The sequence below is a fragment of the Portunus trituberculatus genome, chromosome 22, assembly GCF_017591435.1.
Source record: "Portunus trituberculatus isolate SZX2019 chromosome 22, ASM1759143v1, whole genome shotgun sequence".
Classification (NCBI taxonomy): Eukaryota; Metazoa; Arthropoda; class Malacostraca; order Decapoda; family Portunidae; genus Portunus; species Portunus trituberculatus.
Window position 1 is genome coordinate 5027969 of NC_059276.1, and position 13978 is coordinate 5041946.

Sequence of the window (13978 nt, forward strand, 5' to 3'; positions counted from 1 at the left end):
GGGAAATGTTTGCTGCATCTCATTAAACTTAACAGATACAATACTGCTGGCTACATTTCAGTAAGTCTTCCTGTATCTCATGACATCTACATGGATTGTTAGATGAACCAAAAGAGATTCAATATTAGAAGATAACAAAAACAGTAAGAATATCACTGACCAGAGATATAATATTAAAATGGAAAATGGAAAACAGTCAGATTAAGAGAGCTAGTGAGGGTGTGTGGTGGCCAGAGACAGCCTTCACTAGCAAACTTAATGATATAACTCAATATTTCATGGTCCTAACTCGTCTCTAACTTGACAGCTCTAATCTCCAGGACGGAACATAAGTGAATTGATGCCTGCAGTTCTTAAGAGATGCTGAAGTGCAAGTTTTCTGTAAGTAAACCAAGGGATGGACAGAGGTGGTGGCCATGCCTCAGCCATTATGTGATTTATTTGTTAATTATAAGCCAGATATGTCACAGAATGGAGGCACATGCCTGGTCTTTCATGTCATCTGTTACAATACCTCCGCTTTCCCAGCTTTGTGTGTCAGGAAGGCCAAGTAAGGTGAAATAGCTGGCGGTGGCTGACTCTCCTGGGCAGCCATCTTGATGATGTCATCAGCAGGTTCAGCCTGCATCAGCCCTGCCAGTTCCAACCATACCTTCTCTCAACCAAACTAACCTTACTTTCCTTTAAACCCTCCTGCCTGACCTCCACCCAGATATAATAGCAGAACAGACCTCAATGTGCTGGGAAATCATTGGATCTCAACAGCCAGCAAAGAGCAAGGCAGGCAGGATGCAGCCAGGGGAAGTGTTCCATCTCTACTCCTCTGAGGTGCACCAAGCCATGAGTGCCTTCCCTGTCCCTGAGATCATGAGAATTCCACTGGAGCATGTTATTCTTCACTGCAAGGTGAGGTGAGGTGAGAGGCAGAAGAAGAAACATTTTACTATCCCATATATATATATATATATATATATATATATATATATATATATATATATATATATATATATATATATATATATATATATATATATCCCCATCATACCAGGCACACTGTAGTGATGAAAGCGTTTGTGGTGATTTAGTCAAGGGAATGAGTGTGCTGTCCTGCTGTCTGATCACTGCTGCTATGGCCAACCTGGAGAGGCTGGGGATGATACCACCACCACAGCAACACAGAGCACATCACAGCAATGGGCAGGAGGGTGATGCACTTCTCAACACTACTGCACTTCTGAACACCCCTGTACTTCTTTAAGGCTGGTGTTGGAGTCTGGGTTTTGGAGTGTTGAAGTATTGTGTGGTGTTGAGGCAGGAGAGTGGAGAAGATTGGTATTGTGAGAGCAGAGAACAGGGAACACAGAGGGAGAGAAGGTAGGCTATGCTGGGAAGAGAAAGGAGGGGAATGGTAGTGAATATATTAATCTTTTCTCCATGAATATTGATAAAGCTCATAATTTTTCCTCTATCAACACTTAACATTCATAAAACTAATACCTTCCCTACTAATTATTAATAAAAACTAGTAATTTTTCCCTCATAAACCTTCACAGAGCTTCAACAACACTGAACATACTGACTCTCTTCTGTTTTTCCTCCAGCAACACTAAACATTTCAATTCTTTTCTATTTTCCTCTAAGATTTAACATACAAAATTTTTCCACTTTTCCAGGTGTGTTGACCCAGTTCTGTCCATCTCGGCATCCCGGCAGCATAGACCTCTGCTCCAAGACACGAGAAGTCAAGGCAAAGGCTGACCCGACTTGTGACCTCTAGGTAATGTACAGTCTGCAGAAAGAATGGTGTTTGCATGACAATTACAGCAATAAACTTAACTTCTGCAATAATAATAATCTCAATTAGATATATGTCATGTTTAGTGAAGGTAAGTTATAAGGTAATGGATATTCTTTATACTTTTCAAGCATGTACTGTACAACTGGCTCCCTACTTGATTAGGCAGCCTTCCTATCTCTATTATCATTATTGTTATTTATTAATGTTATTCTTTATTTTGATCATCATTATTTTTATTATTATTATTATTATTATTATTTTTATTATTATTATTATTATTATTATTATTATTATTATTATCATCATCATTTTTATTATTGCTATTGTCATTATTATTATTGCTATAGTCATCATGATGTATTTGGATCAGATTTGGCATTACACAGTACTCAATTTTCCCTTTTTCTTTATTATTACAGAAAGTGAGGCAAAATTGACTGTTTGGAGAGAGAGAGAGAGAGAGAGAGAGAGAGAGAGAGAGAGAGAGAGAGATTAGAAGGCTCAAATATTTCTAACTTATAGGTGAAATATCATTGAACAAGATTAGTGTCAGAGTAGTATCATGTAGTAGTAGCATTAGTAGTAATAATAATAGTAAGAATGATAGTAAATTGTTGTCTTTAATTATTTATTTATCACATATATGAAGCCACGTTATTGGTCAGAGAGAGAGAGAGAGAGAGAGAGAGAGAGAGAGAGAGAGAGAGAGAGAGAGGTAATAAAATGGAGGAGTTGGGATTAAAACAGGAGATAGAAAGAAAAGAATGAATAATAAATAACAGGATAGACAGGAATAACAAAGGAATAACATAAAAGATAGAAAGAAAAATTGAATAATAATTAGTGGAATACGATGAAATGGGAATTAAAATATGATCATGAATTAAGAAATAGGAGGAAATGATAATAAAACAGTGGATAGAAAGGAAATGGTAATGAGGATGAAAACGAATAAGGGAATAGGAGGAAATGGTAATGAGAATATCAAGTAGGTTAGATTGCGGAAGTTGGCACGTGCCTATCCTGCTGTACTAAATAAGTGAAGCCAGTGGGTGAAGCTTATGGGACTGTGGGCAGAGCTTATGATTGCAACTTACACCCAAAACATTGTCCTCCTGTGTGAAGCAATGGGATATTGTCACTTTAATTTTCATCATTAGAGGAAAACTAAGAAAGAGCTAATAGTTTGACTTATTTAAACTACATTATAGTTTTCTAAATATGTCATGTAGACCTGTTATTAATGAGGTTAATACGAAATAGCTACAATATTGAAAGAAATACAGCAGACCGTTTCCAGGAGAAATTATGGCAAAAAGATTGCTTTTTCTTATTTATTACATGGCAAGAAGAAAAAAAAAAACTAAAGCAAGATTTCAGTGATTGGTGGTTTTTCAATGCCCAGTGATGTGAAATCACACATGATTCTAAATATGAGAGAGAGAGAGAGAGAGAGAGAGAGAGAGAGAGAGAGAGAGAGAGAGAGAGAGAGAGAGCATTTGAAATGCCTTAAATAATTGCTATACCCAGAAAAATAATCTTCAGGCCAACTTTCACCTGATATACAATTTATTTATCCTTGCTTGATGGTTGTTCCCAACATTAAGGAACCAGCCTGGTTCACCTTACCTACTTTATACCTACTTATAAATTAAATCATTACTATTACTAAGAATAGGTAGACAGATCAGAGAGAAGAAGAGGGCATATAGAGAGTTGCAGGAAAGTGGGGAAGATGTAGATTTGATTAGGTACAGACAGGTTGGATGATTTGAGTAAGGTTATAAAATAAAGTAAAAGGCAGTTAGAGATAAAACTAGCTAGAGCTGGGAGTAAAAATCCCAAAAAATTATATAGTTATTACAAGGTCAGTGATAAAAGAAATAAGGATAGGATTGGACCTCTCAGAAAAGATGGTGTAGTACTGTGGATCAAAATGAAGACATGTAGAATTATTGAATGAACAATTTTCTTCAGTATTTACTAGGGAAAGAATAGGAAATCCTGTTACAAACAGTGCGACGAGTAGTTTAAGAGCTTTAGAAAATATTGATATAAAACCGGGAATTATTAGGAAATTTATTCTTGAACTAGACAATAGGAAAGCTAGTGGTCCTGATGAGCTACATGCCAGAGTACTTAGGGAGGGTGTAGACAGTATTTCTGAAGCACTTAAGTTAATCTTTGAAAGATCACTTAGGTTTGCTGAGATAGCTCAGGACAGGAAGTTAGCTAATGTTACACCAATATTTAAAAAAAGGTAGGAAGGATGATGCGAATAATTATAGACAGATCAGTTTAACTAGTATAGTATGTAAGATACTAGAGGAAATCATTAAGGGTAGTATTTGGGAGCATTTAAATGAGAATAGATTAATTAGAGATACCCAACATGGCTTTAGATCAGGGATGTCCTGTCTTACAAATTTGCTCAATATGTTAGAATATATTACCAAGGAGTTAGATGATGGAAATAGCATAGATGTTATATATCTAGATTTTAGCAAGGCGTTTGATAAGGTACCGCATAGGAGGCTAGTGTACAAATTGAGACTACATGGGATAGGGGGTATGTTAGTTGATTGGATTAGTGAATTGGCTTTCTGATAGGAAACAGAGTAGTATTAAGTGGGGCAATGTCCGAGTGGAAGGAAGTGGTTAGTGGGGTACCCCAAGGATCAGTGCTAGGACCTCTTCTTTTCTTGGTTTACATTAACGATTTAGATATAGGAATTAGTAGCAAAGTATCAAAGTTTGCAGATGATACTAAGATAGCATGTGCATTACAGGGTGAAAAGGACAATTACAGAATACGAGACCTGGACAGGCTGATAGCATGGGCAAACAGGTGGCAGATGGAGTTTAATTTTAAAAAGTGTTAGGTTATGCAATTAGGTAAAGACAACACAAACTTTAGCTATGAGATGGAGGGATGTTGGCTAGAGGCAGTAGAGGAGGGAAAGGATTTAGGAGTAGTGATAGACAGGACTATGAAATTTTCAAAGCAATATTTAGAAGCAAGAAATAGGGCAAATAGGATCCTGGGTTTTATAAATAGAAATGTTAGTTATAAAAGTAAGGAAGTGGTACGTAGCTTATATAGTTCCCATGTTAGGCCCCATTTAGAGTATTGCATACAGGCCTAGTCACCCCATTATAGGCAGGATATCAACATGTTAGAAGCAGTTCAGAGAAGAGCAACTAGGATGATACCAGCATTAAAGCGCCTGGAGTATAGAGATAGATTAAAGGAATTAAACATGTTTTCATTTGAGAGGAGATGTATAAGAGGGGATATGATAGTTATTTAAAATGTTCTCAGATACAAACTACATAGATGCGAGATCTTTCTTTACCTTAGAGGAGGGAAGTAGGACTAGAAATCATGGCAGGAAGATTAGAAAGCAAGGCTGCAGGTTAGATATAAGAAAATATTTCTTTAGTCATAGGGTGGTAGACTTCTGGAATGCATTGCCAGAGAGGGTTGTAAATAGCACTAGTTTGACAATGTTTAAAAACAGATTAGATAAGCACTTAAATTTATTAGATTTATAATTATGTATAGTGCTGCATGATAGTTTTTATAAGAAATATACTATAGTTAAACAAGACATGATCCCCATGTATGGGGATTACATATTGTAGAGGAATTCGCTGCAGGACTTAGCCTTGTTAATGGGCCAAATATTTAGAATTAGTATATAATGTATTGTGTACTTGTAAGTGTATCTTTGTGCGACTGATACAGGATAACCTAGATGGGCCCTGGTGGCCCTTTGTTATCTTATTATTTATGTTATGTTATGTTTTATGTTAATATATGTACAGGATAAGTTGTACCTAATACCTATCTATGTAGTAGTATAAATATCATTCTGGTAGCAAACTTTCAAATAATAAGCTAGTTAATATGGTAATTGACTACGCTCATCCGGGCAACAGCGCAACCCTCGGCACTCAGCCACCCACCCTCCCTCCAGATCATTTCATTCAGTCCTTAATTCTTTCGTGACGGCAGCAGGTGGTCGGGTTAGTTGCTACTGCCACATTTAATTAAAAGCCTCTTACTTACATACCTACAGTATTAGTATTGATTGTGGCAAGTGGCAACTCTTAACTTGGTGGAACACACCCAGCATGCTCGCCTCGTAGTGGCAGCCCCGCCCCGCCCCGCCACCCACCTCTGACCAATCCCACTGTCCCACTCACAGTTTTTTTGTTATTATAGTATATATGTGTGCGGCGCCGCGATGACAGGACATGAAGCGCGGGGAGGGAAAATAGAATAGTGAAAGTAACAAAAAGAATGGCTTGTTAGTAGCCTCTCAGTAAGCAAAGATTAACTATTCATACACGGTTGAAGGCACTTAAATTAAGGCGGTGTGTGTGCTGACAAGGCGATAGCAGGTCCATCTTGCCGGGGACAGTGTCCATCTGGAAACGTAAGTAATATATTTGATGTATAACTCATCATATACATTTCACAGTGGTGTCATGTCTTAGGATAACTTTGGTAGCCCCCAGGACGAAACACCAACGAATGTACCATCACAGATCAGTAAACAAGGCAAATAGTATGTTACCAAGTATAGACCCTCACATACTCAATACTTGACTGTCACAATCATCCCCCACCCACTCCAGTCCTGCCTTGCCAACCTCCAGAACATCATATCACTGAACTAACACCTGCTGGGAATGTAGAAATCCCCCTATCCCCCACAAAAAAAAAAAAAAGTAAACAAACAAACCAGTGACCCGGTGCTTTTCTCTCGGCCATTATCTCTCATCTTTCACTTCTTATATGTCAGGCACGTCACAAAGTGGTGCCGCTGGCCTAATCTTTCATGTTGGTTGTTGAAATATATCCTTTATTGCCTAATTTGCGTGTGGTGAAGGCCTAGAGATGATAAGTGGGGACTGGGGAGCAGCGGCCACTGCGTGACGTCATCAGCCATTTTCCCGCGTGACGTCATCAGCCGGCGCCATCTTGCTTTTGCTCTCCCAGTCTTGAATTCCGGTATTATTTTATATTGGTCTCAGTTCATTTATTTTGGTTCATAAGTCACTTTTTATTGTTGCCAGACATATTTAGTCGTGTTTCAAGTGTTTTCCATGCTTCTGTTCGGTGAAATACGTAGATTTTGAAGCTTATTATGGCGTAAGTAAGTGCCAGATATCCTCTCCAAATTTTCCATCTCTGTATACTCATTTTTTTATTACAGCTTGTAATGAAGTGTGAATGGTTTCAAAAGATGGTTTATCATTGGTAAAGTGTGTTTCGCTCCTGGTGAGTGAGATGTGTCGACATTAAGAGTGATTTATAGTGTCGTTAAAAAGTGTAAAGTAACATAATTTAGAATATTTATTTTAATATTTCAGCGTGTTGCCAAGTTTTGATGTGTTCCGGAAGTGGTTAATATTTTTAAAAAGTGTTATCGATCGTGTTGAATGAGATTGGTGGGCTTTAGAGTTGTTTGTATGCATGTCGATGTTATAACACTTTAATTTACGGTATTTTTGAAATATTTCTATTATTGCTTATCTCGGCAATAATTTTATATTTTAGAAATAAGTTTTGATTGGTGACATATCGGAATTTATATAGCATTCGTGTCCAGCTGCCTTTATAAGAATCGTCATTTTCAAAATGGTTTACTTAACGTAAATATGCCATCCTTGGGGGGAGGCGGGGGGGCAACCAACTGGACCCAAACCCAGACCAAGACTTGGCCCCCCTCCCTCCCGCTTTGTGCGTGTGTGTGTGTGTGTGTGTGTGTGTGTGTGTGTGTGTGTGTGTGTGTGTTTTTTTTTTGCTGTCTTACGCGTTGTAAAGGTGGTGGTGTGTGTGTGTGTGTGTGTGTGTGTGTGTGTGTGTGTGTGTGTGTGTGTTGCTGTCTTACGCGTTTTAAAGGTGGTGGTGGTGTTGGTGGTGTGTGTGTGTGTGTGTGTGTGTGTGTGTGTGTGTGTGTGTGTGTGTGTGTGTGCTGTCTTACGCGTTGTAAAGGTGTTGTGTGTGTGTGTGTGTGTGTGTGTGTGTGTGTGTGTGTGTGTGTGTGTGTGTGTGTGTGTGTTGTCTTACGCGTTGTAAAGGTGGTGTGTGTGTGTGTGTGTGTGTGTGTGTGTGTGTGTGTGTGTGTGTGTGTGTGTGTGTGTGTGTGTGTGTGTGTGTGTGTATTTACCTAATTGTATTTACCTAATTGTAACATACGGGAAAAGAGCTATGCTCGTGTTGTCCCGTCTCCATATCTATTAATGTCCAGCTTTTTCTTAAAATCATGAATATTCCTTGCGTTGACCACTTCCACGTCTAAACTATTCCATGCTTCCACCCTTCTATGAGGTGTGTGTGTGTGTGTGTGTGTGTGTGTGTGTGTGTGTGTGTGTGTGTGTGTGTGTGTGTGTGTGTGTTGCTGTCTTATGCGTTTTAAAGTTGGTGTGTGTGTGTGTGTGTGTGTGTGTGTGTGTGTGTGTGTGTGTGTGTGTGTGCTGTCTTACGCGTTGTAAAGGTGGTATGTGTGTGTGTGTGTGTGTGTGTGTGTGTGCGTGCGTGCGTGCGTGCGTGCATGCGTGCGTGCGTGCGTGTGTGTGCGCGTGCGCGTGTGAGTGTGCGTGCGCTCAACTTGAATAATTTATATCCTGTTCAAGGTGAGAGGACTTATCAGCCTGGCAATTGCACACTGGTTGATTGATATATAGAGAGACAGGTAGATGATATCTCCATATAGGATATAATGATGAGCGAATAAGAAGAGTGAACAGTGATGGATGTGATAGGTAAATGTCCTCGTTATTGTCACAGGAAAGTGAAGGAGTGAGACAGAAAGGGTTTAATATAATACACAAAATTTATTCATGTGAGGAATTGTGTTACTGTGATATGTTAATATATTTACGTTATAATTTATGTGTATATACAGCATATAATTCTACTGTTAGTTATGATGTATGTGTGTTTGTTTGTCCTGTTTTGTGTGTGTTTCTCGTGCATAGAATAATATCAATTTTGTTAGAGGAAGGTATAGTGCATGTTGTAGTGTCTTGCTGTCCAGAGGAATGACTGTAAATACCTGTAAATATTTGTATACTTGCTAGTGTATCAATTGTTTTATAATGAAGGTTTACTCTGACAAGCTTCTGTTATTTACCGGATGAGAGAGCTGTGTCTATCCATGTTTGAAGCCAAAAATGGGACTTCAGTTATTATGTACAGGTCTCTCTCTCTCTCTCTCTCTCTCTCTCTCTCTCTCTCTCTCTCTCTCTCTCTCTCTCTCTCTCCTATGTCTTCTTTTACCCATCTTATCCTGTCTTTCATTTATACTACTACTAGGCCTACTACTACTACTACTGCTGCTGCTGCTGCTGCTGCTGCTACTACAGTTCACACTATGACAATATTGATTAGCAAACAACGAAATAGCTAACTAGCCAACCAGGTAACTAATTAAACTAGACTATAGTAAAGCAAATGACTAAATTAATATATAAACGAATTGAGTCAGTGATACTCGCGAGGCAGCGCAGCGCCTCCTGTGAGTGAGGCGTGTTCCGTATCGGCGCCACACAATAACAATGGGCGGCTCTGGGGGGAGGTGACGGACTGACGGCTGCCTGGTTCAGGTTCACGTGTGCTGCACCTGTGGCTCTCAGTAAGCAGTGAAATAGGCTGACCTGGAGTAGTGGAGTTGTTGGTAGTGTGGAGGGTGCGGTGGTGCCCGGTGAGGGACGCAGGCTGTGTTATGAGACCAGTTGAGTAGAGGTGAGTCTTGTGTTGGAGGGGAAACAAGAAACACTGAGGTGAGTGTAGGTATTTGGCTAACCGTAGTGATGGGGGTCTTTATGTATAATAAAGTGTTTATAGTTCAGAGGACAAGATTGAGAGAAAGAATAAAACACACTGGCAGTTAAATGCAAAAATTTTCTTGTCTTCTGATCACTTTCATTCCACCAAACAATAGCAGTAGAGAGATGAGCAACAACTGACATGGTGGTACAAGTCTGCCCCTTGTGGACATGTTCGTATGTGACTGGTAATGTGGCGTCCTTTGCAGACCGCCAGACATGTATCCGGCCAGTCCCAGACTAGGCCTGGCGCACCTCGGGGCCTCCACCTTCTTTGCCTCGGCTCATCCCAGTGAGTCGTGCGGTAGCAACGGCCTGCCACTCACGCCCAACTCCATCAGGATCTATGGGCAGGCCAGGGCGCTGCAGCTCATCAACCACCCACACTTGTGCTCCTATGTGGACATCCACCGCGGCAAGCATGGTGGGCACTTCACATGTTTTACTTTCCTGCTCTTCTTTCTCTGTGTGTGTTGCTGAAACGTTTGTCACACAAAACACCAAACCACATAATAAGATGAGGTGTGTGTTCCCTGGACAGAGAGGATCATGGTGATCCAGGAGTACTACTTACTGAACCTTCGGGCAGCTGCCCACAAGTACCCACAGATAAGGAGTCCCCAGGGCCTGGCCAAGCTGGCACACCAGGTGAGAGACTGTGTGTGGGTGTGTGAAGAAAGGAATGGGGAGTAAACAGAGTAGGAAAGTTAATAAAAATGCTTTTAATTTTGTTTTAAGTTAACTTCAAGTGATGTTTTTAGTATGGCAATCCCTTCTTGGTGTTTTCCTGTATCAGAGAATAATGATAATCACAGTAATACATCAATAATGAGAAAGTAAACCCTTGATAGAAAAATGCCACAGAAATTATAGTAGTACATAGTAAAAAAGATGATTAACAGGCTTGGAATGAAAGACAGAAATGATCACCATTACCATTCTAATTTCATTTAACCTTATTTTTTCTTACACTTCTAGATGTTTTATGATTCTCCTTGTTTTTGCATTTATGGTTAATCTCTTCTCTGATCTTCATTATTCCCATTTCCTCCAGATTGTATTGGTTAATAAGAGAACTGCATGTACCAAGCATCACAGCAGTTTCAATTTTTAGTCTTTTGTTTTAATATTTTTTTCTATGCAAGAGGGATTTTGAGCTAAAGCAACAAAAGGGAAGCATAAAGAAAGAAGGCATACTGAGGTGCCACTTCCCTTAAGAACCGCTGAATTTATATGGAGATGGAGAGTAACAGCCAGGTGTGTGTCCACAGGTGGTGCAAGGCCTGGTGTACCTTAACAATTTTGGCACTGTGGCGTGCACCCTCAGCCCGGAGAATATCCTGATAGACCCCCGTGGCCAGGCCAAGCTGTACAACTATGGCCTCTACTACATGACGGAAGCTGGCACATCTGTCTCCTTCCCCCTCGGGTCTGTGTTGCTCTTACTGTGTTGTTTGCTGGTGTTGGTATTTTTATTTAATATTCTTTATGTAAGAAAGTAGAGGGAAAAAAATTTAAGAAAAAGGGTTACTGAGGCACCAGTCTCCATATAGAGCAGCAGTATCTTAGCCTTATTTAATGTTGTGTTCCTCACTGTGTTGCTTCATCATTTGTACATTGTTAGGTTCATGCATATGAGGCAGAGATGGCTATATAGACAAAATTCCAAGCTTCAACTCCACTACAATGCCAGTGAATAGAGGATTAGATAAATAGTCAGATAGATAGATAGCACTCTAGACTAATTCTACCACGTAGGAAGTAAATATATTAGATAGACAGACAGTAGTAGATACAACTCCAAAGGCTAACTCTGCAACATAGAAAATAAAAAGAATACTAGCTTGATAGATGGAGAGATAGAACTGCAGACATGATCACCACTAGCACGGCTTTACACTTGTGTCACTCAACAGAACAGTGCAGTACACTGCCCCGGAGGTGTTGCTGATGCTGGCAGGGAGTCAGGAGGGTGGTGGTGGAGTGAGCGGCGCCACAGTGACGGGCAACCCTGTGTGGGACGTGTGGTCGCTGGGCATGGTGCTGGCTGAGATCCTGCTGGGCTGCACCTTCTTCTCTGGGTGAGTTTGTCTGAATGTGATAAGTTTGTGTTTTGGTGATTTTGTCTTGTGTATGAAGTGTGTCAAGAGTCTAACCTGATGATATCCTGCTTAGTTTAGTGTTGCATGTATTAAAGGATGCCTTATATTTCTTAGTTCTATACTTGCATGATTTCATTCCTTTATCTATGTCTACTGAGGTCACCTGATTGATAACTGCCACATAGATTTTCTTTTATATTCATTTTGCTTCCCTTATCTCTACTACACAATGTCTTTAAAAAAAAATAAAAGGAGTCCTGTTTTGCATGTAACTGGTCAGTTTTTCATGTTTTTTTTTGTGGGTGGAGGGATGATAAAAGATTTTGAGTAATGTGAGGCTGCCCATCTCTATATATCTAAGACCCCCACTGACTTACTCAACTTCACTCAACCTTCTTGTGTAGGGTGGATAGGGAAGGTAAGGAGTGTGTGGCAGGACATGGATGTGAGAGTAACGAATGTTTCCTTCCACAGGTGTAAGGACATGGAGGAGCTGGTGGGTGAGGTGCTGAGTCTTGCCCTTTCTCCAAATCCTCTGCAGTACCTGGCACAGTCCCACAATGCCTGCCACAGTCTTGAGGTGAGTGGTGCTCCTGCTCTGTGTGTGCTCTTCATTGTTGCTCATTAATACTCAGTGGTGTATCTTTTTTATTGCTGGTAAGACTTGTATGTTGTCTATGAGTATTGTATCTATTTATATGCTAGGCTGGAATACCATACACTCATGCAAACATAAGTCACAATTGTAGCCTGTGGGTGCCAGATAGACAAGGAAAGTCTCATTGGCTGCCCTACCACACCCCAGGAGGTTAGGCATGGCACAGCAAAACCCAATACCACACCACTGTACACCTGCCCCATCTTAATGAAACTATTCCCTGCCCCACACCTCCAGATCTGAGGCCACAGTTGATGCAGGATACCTTCTACAGACTGTCAAAGCAAGACACTAAAGAAACATATAATTTGGTGATTTATCTTAGGTTTTCTTTGAATATGTGTTATATTTCTGTAAGATGGGAGAAGATTTAACAATTTATACTTCTCATTGTCAGGTATACTAGCATTACTAGCAGATCTATTAATGTTTTGTCTTTAATATCACCAAGTTTTGTTATCTCTCTTCATTCTGCCACATCTCTTAGCTTGCTTTCTTGATTGGCTCCACACTCTCCTTCATTTACTCAGCCTTTACTCATGCACTCACTCTTCTCCTTCAGGGTCTGCCGGGGGAGCTGAAGGACTTTGTGAGCCTGTGTCTGACAGTTGGGCCGAGTGAGAGGCCCATTCCCCGCAGCCTGCTCTCCCACCGCCTCCTCCAGCCCTTTGCCCTCTCTGCTTCCCTTGTCCCTGTTCATCCTCACTTCCCTGTGGTGGACCCATCGCTGTGTCTCACTGATTTTGCCCACTTTAAGGTTGGTGTTCTCGTCCATACTTGAGATACTGGGTAAAGCATGAGTTTTTTTGAAGCTGTTTCTATTTCTGTTTTTAAGGTTAATGTTCTGTACCATGCTTGTAATGATGAGTAATGGATATCTTTCCTCTATCTGTTGCTCTGTGTCTATTTATCTATTTGTCAACCTATCTTTCTATATTTAAGTCTGCCATTCATCTCTAACGTGAATGTTAATTGAGTTGAGGCTTCACTTTCTCTTTGTAGTAATGAAAATACAAAGGAAGGCATCTCTAGTCCCTAATACTTCACCATAGAGAGATGAATCTTACTTAATTCTAATGTGTCCAGATGATTTACACCTAGCATTGGTGGTTCTAGGTAAAGTTTGGCATGATGGAGAACTCTGGGCCAACCTTGACTGACTACCCACTCCACACTGAGACTGAGGCATCCCTGGAACTCCCCAAGGATAGTACAAAGCCACGGTAAAGCCACACACACACACACACACACACACACACACACACACACACACACACACACACACACACACACACACACACACACACACACACACACACACACACACACACACCGCCACTTACCGGGACTCGAACCCGGGCCTCACGCTCGACTCACATTCGAGAGGCCCGTGTTCGAGTCCCGTTAAGCGGCGAGGCAAATGGGCAAGCCTCTTAATGTGTGGCCCCTGTTCACCTAGCAGTAAATAGGTACGGGATGTAACTCGAGGGGTTGTGGCCTCACTTTCCTGGTGTGTGTTGTGTGTTAATGTGGTCTCAGTCCTACCCAAAGATCGGTCAATGAGCTCTGAGCTCGCTT

General features: G+C 40.6%; 1 protein-coding gene across 4 annotated transcripts in view; it reads left to right on the plus strand.

Annotated features, from left to right (window-relative positions):
* LOC123507305 (TBC domain-containing protein kinase-like protein) overlaps positions 1-13978 on the plus strand; it is a 25796-nt gene continuing 11818 nt past the window's right edge. Inside the window, exons 1-9 of one of the 4 annotated variants that reach the window (XM_045260061.1) lie at positions 1-911; positions 1674-1777; positions 9850-10064; positions 10182-10288; positions 10912-11069; positions 11557-11721; positions 12217-12322; positions 12963-13157; positions 13517-13623. In XM_045260061.1, coding sequence (XP_045115996.1) covers positions 9860-10064; positions 10182-10288; positions 10912-11069; positions 11557-11721; positions 12217-12322; positions 12963-13157; positions 13517-13623 — 1043 coding nt within the window. In that variant the 5' untranslated portion in view covers positions 1-911; positions 1674-1777; positions 9850-9859. Of the gene's footprint in view, positions 912-1673; positions 1778-9305; positions 9596-9849; positions 10065-10181; positions 10289-10911; positions 11070-11556; positions 11722-12216; positions 12323-12962; positions 13158-13516; positions 13624-13978 lie in introns of those variants that run through there. The other 3 variants (XM_045260060.1, XM_045260058.1, XM_045260057.1) reach the window with 3 other exon arrangements.